At 60.7% G+C, this 971-nt stretch overlaps 1 protein-coding gene across 1 annotated transcript in view; it reads left to right on the top strand.

Moving 5' to 3' along the window:
* Positions 1 to 467, top strand: part of LOC104500522 (ras-related protein Rab-40C-like) — a gene marked incomplete at its 5' end in the record, with an annotated part of 15,934 nt that extends 15,467 nt beyond the window's left edge. The window contains one exon of the mRNA XM_010144178.1: positions 187 to 467. Coding sequence (XP_010142480.1) covers positions 187 to 467 — 281 coding nt within the window. The remainder of the gene's footprint in view (positions 1 to 186) is intronic.
* Between the last annotated feature and the right edge of the window lie 504 nt (positions 468 to 971).

Raw genomic sequence — 971 nt, 5'->3', positions numbered from 1 at the left:
CCCGGTGGCAGAGCTCACCTGGCTGTTCCCACGCTTCTGTCCTAACTCGTCTGCTCCCGGTTCGAGGCTCCTGGGCAGTTGTGAGGCGCGTCGCTCCCTACAGCAGCAGCGTGAGGAAGAGCTGTGGGGATTGGACAGCCCTGGAGACCTCTCGGCCCTTGACTGTCTGGTCTTTTCTCCCTGCAGTGTTCAGTTTACAGGACCTGTGCTGCCGAGCCATCGTCTCCTGCACCCCGGTCCACCTCATCGACAAGCTTCCGTTGCCTGTCACCATCAAGAGTCACCTGAAATCCTTCTCGATGGCCAACGGGATGAACGCGGTGATGATGCACGGCCGCTCATACTCCTTGGCCAGCAGCGGGGGTGGGAGCAGCAGCAAAGGGAACAGCTTGAAGAGATCCAAATCGATCCGTCCGCCCCAGAGCCCTCCACAGAACTGCTCGCGGAACAACTGCAAGATCTCTTAGCAGGAGGGACGTGCCGTGAGCATCTCACGTGTCCGCAGCCACCCACCGATGTACAGCGGTTCGCACACCCCACCCTTTTCTGCCGGATCCCTTCTGATGGGCCGCGGTCGCTTTCCCGACGGCGTGCATGAGCATTAGGAACGCGTTCATGGTTTGCCTTTGCGTAGGGAGCGTGGTACCGGCTGGATCTCGTGGCGCTGGCGGGGAGAGGACTCTGCCAAGTGACCCTTCAAGAATGCTACCCACCGATGTACAGCGGTTCGCACACCCCACCCTTTTCTGCCGGATCCCTTCTGATGGGCCGCGGTCGCTTTCCCGACGGCGTGCATGAGCATTAGGAACGCGTTCATGGTTTGCCTTTGCGTAGGGAGCGTGGTACCGGCTGGATCTCGTGGCGCTGGCGGGGAGAGGACTCTGCCAAGTGACCCTTCAAGAATGCTTTGGGCTTTGCCTCTCAGCCTGGGGTGGAAAATTCAGCAGCTGCCGGGTTGGGGAGGGGGGAAA

This window comes from Buceros rhinoceros, unplaced genomic scaffold (assembly GCF_000710305.1).
Source record: "Buceros rhinoceros silvestris isolate BGI_N320 unplaced genomic scaffold, ASM71030v1 scaffold23529, whole genome shotgun sequence".
NCBI classification, from domain to species: Eukaryota; Metazoa; Chordata; class Aves; order Bucerotiformes; family Bucerotidae; genus Buceros; species Buceros rhinoceros.
This window is presented reverse-complemented; position numbering and strand designations above follow the sequence as displayed.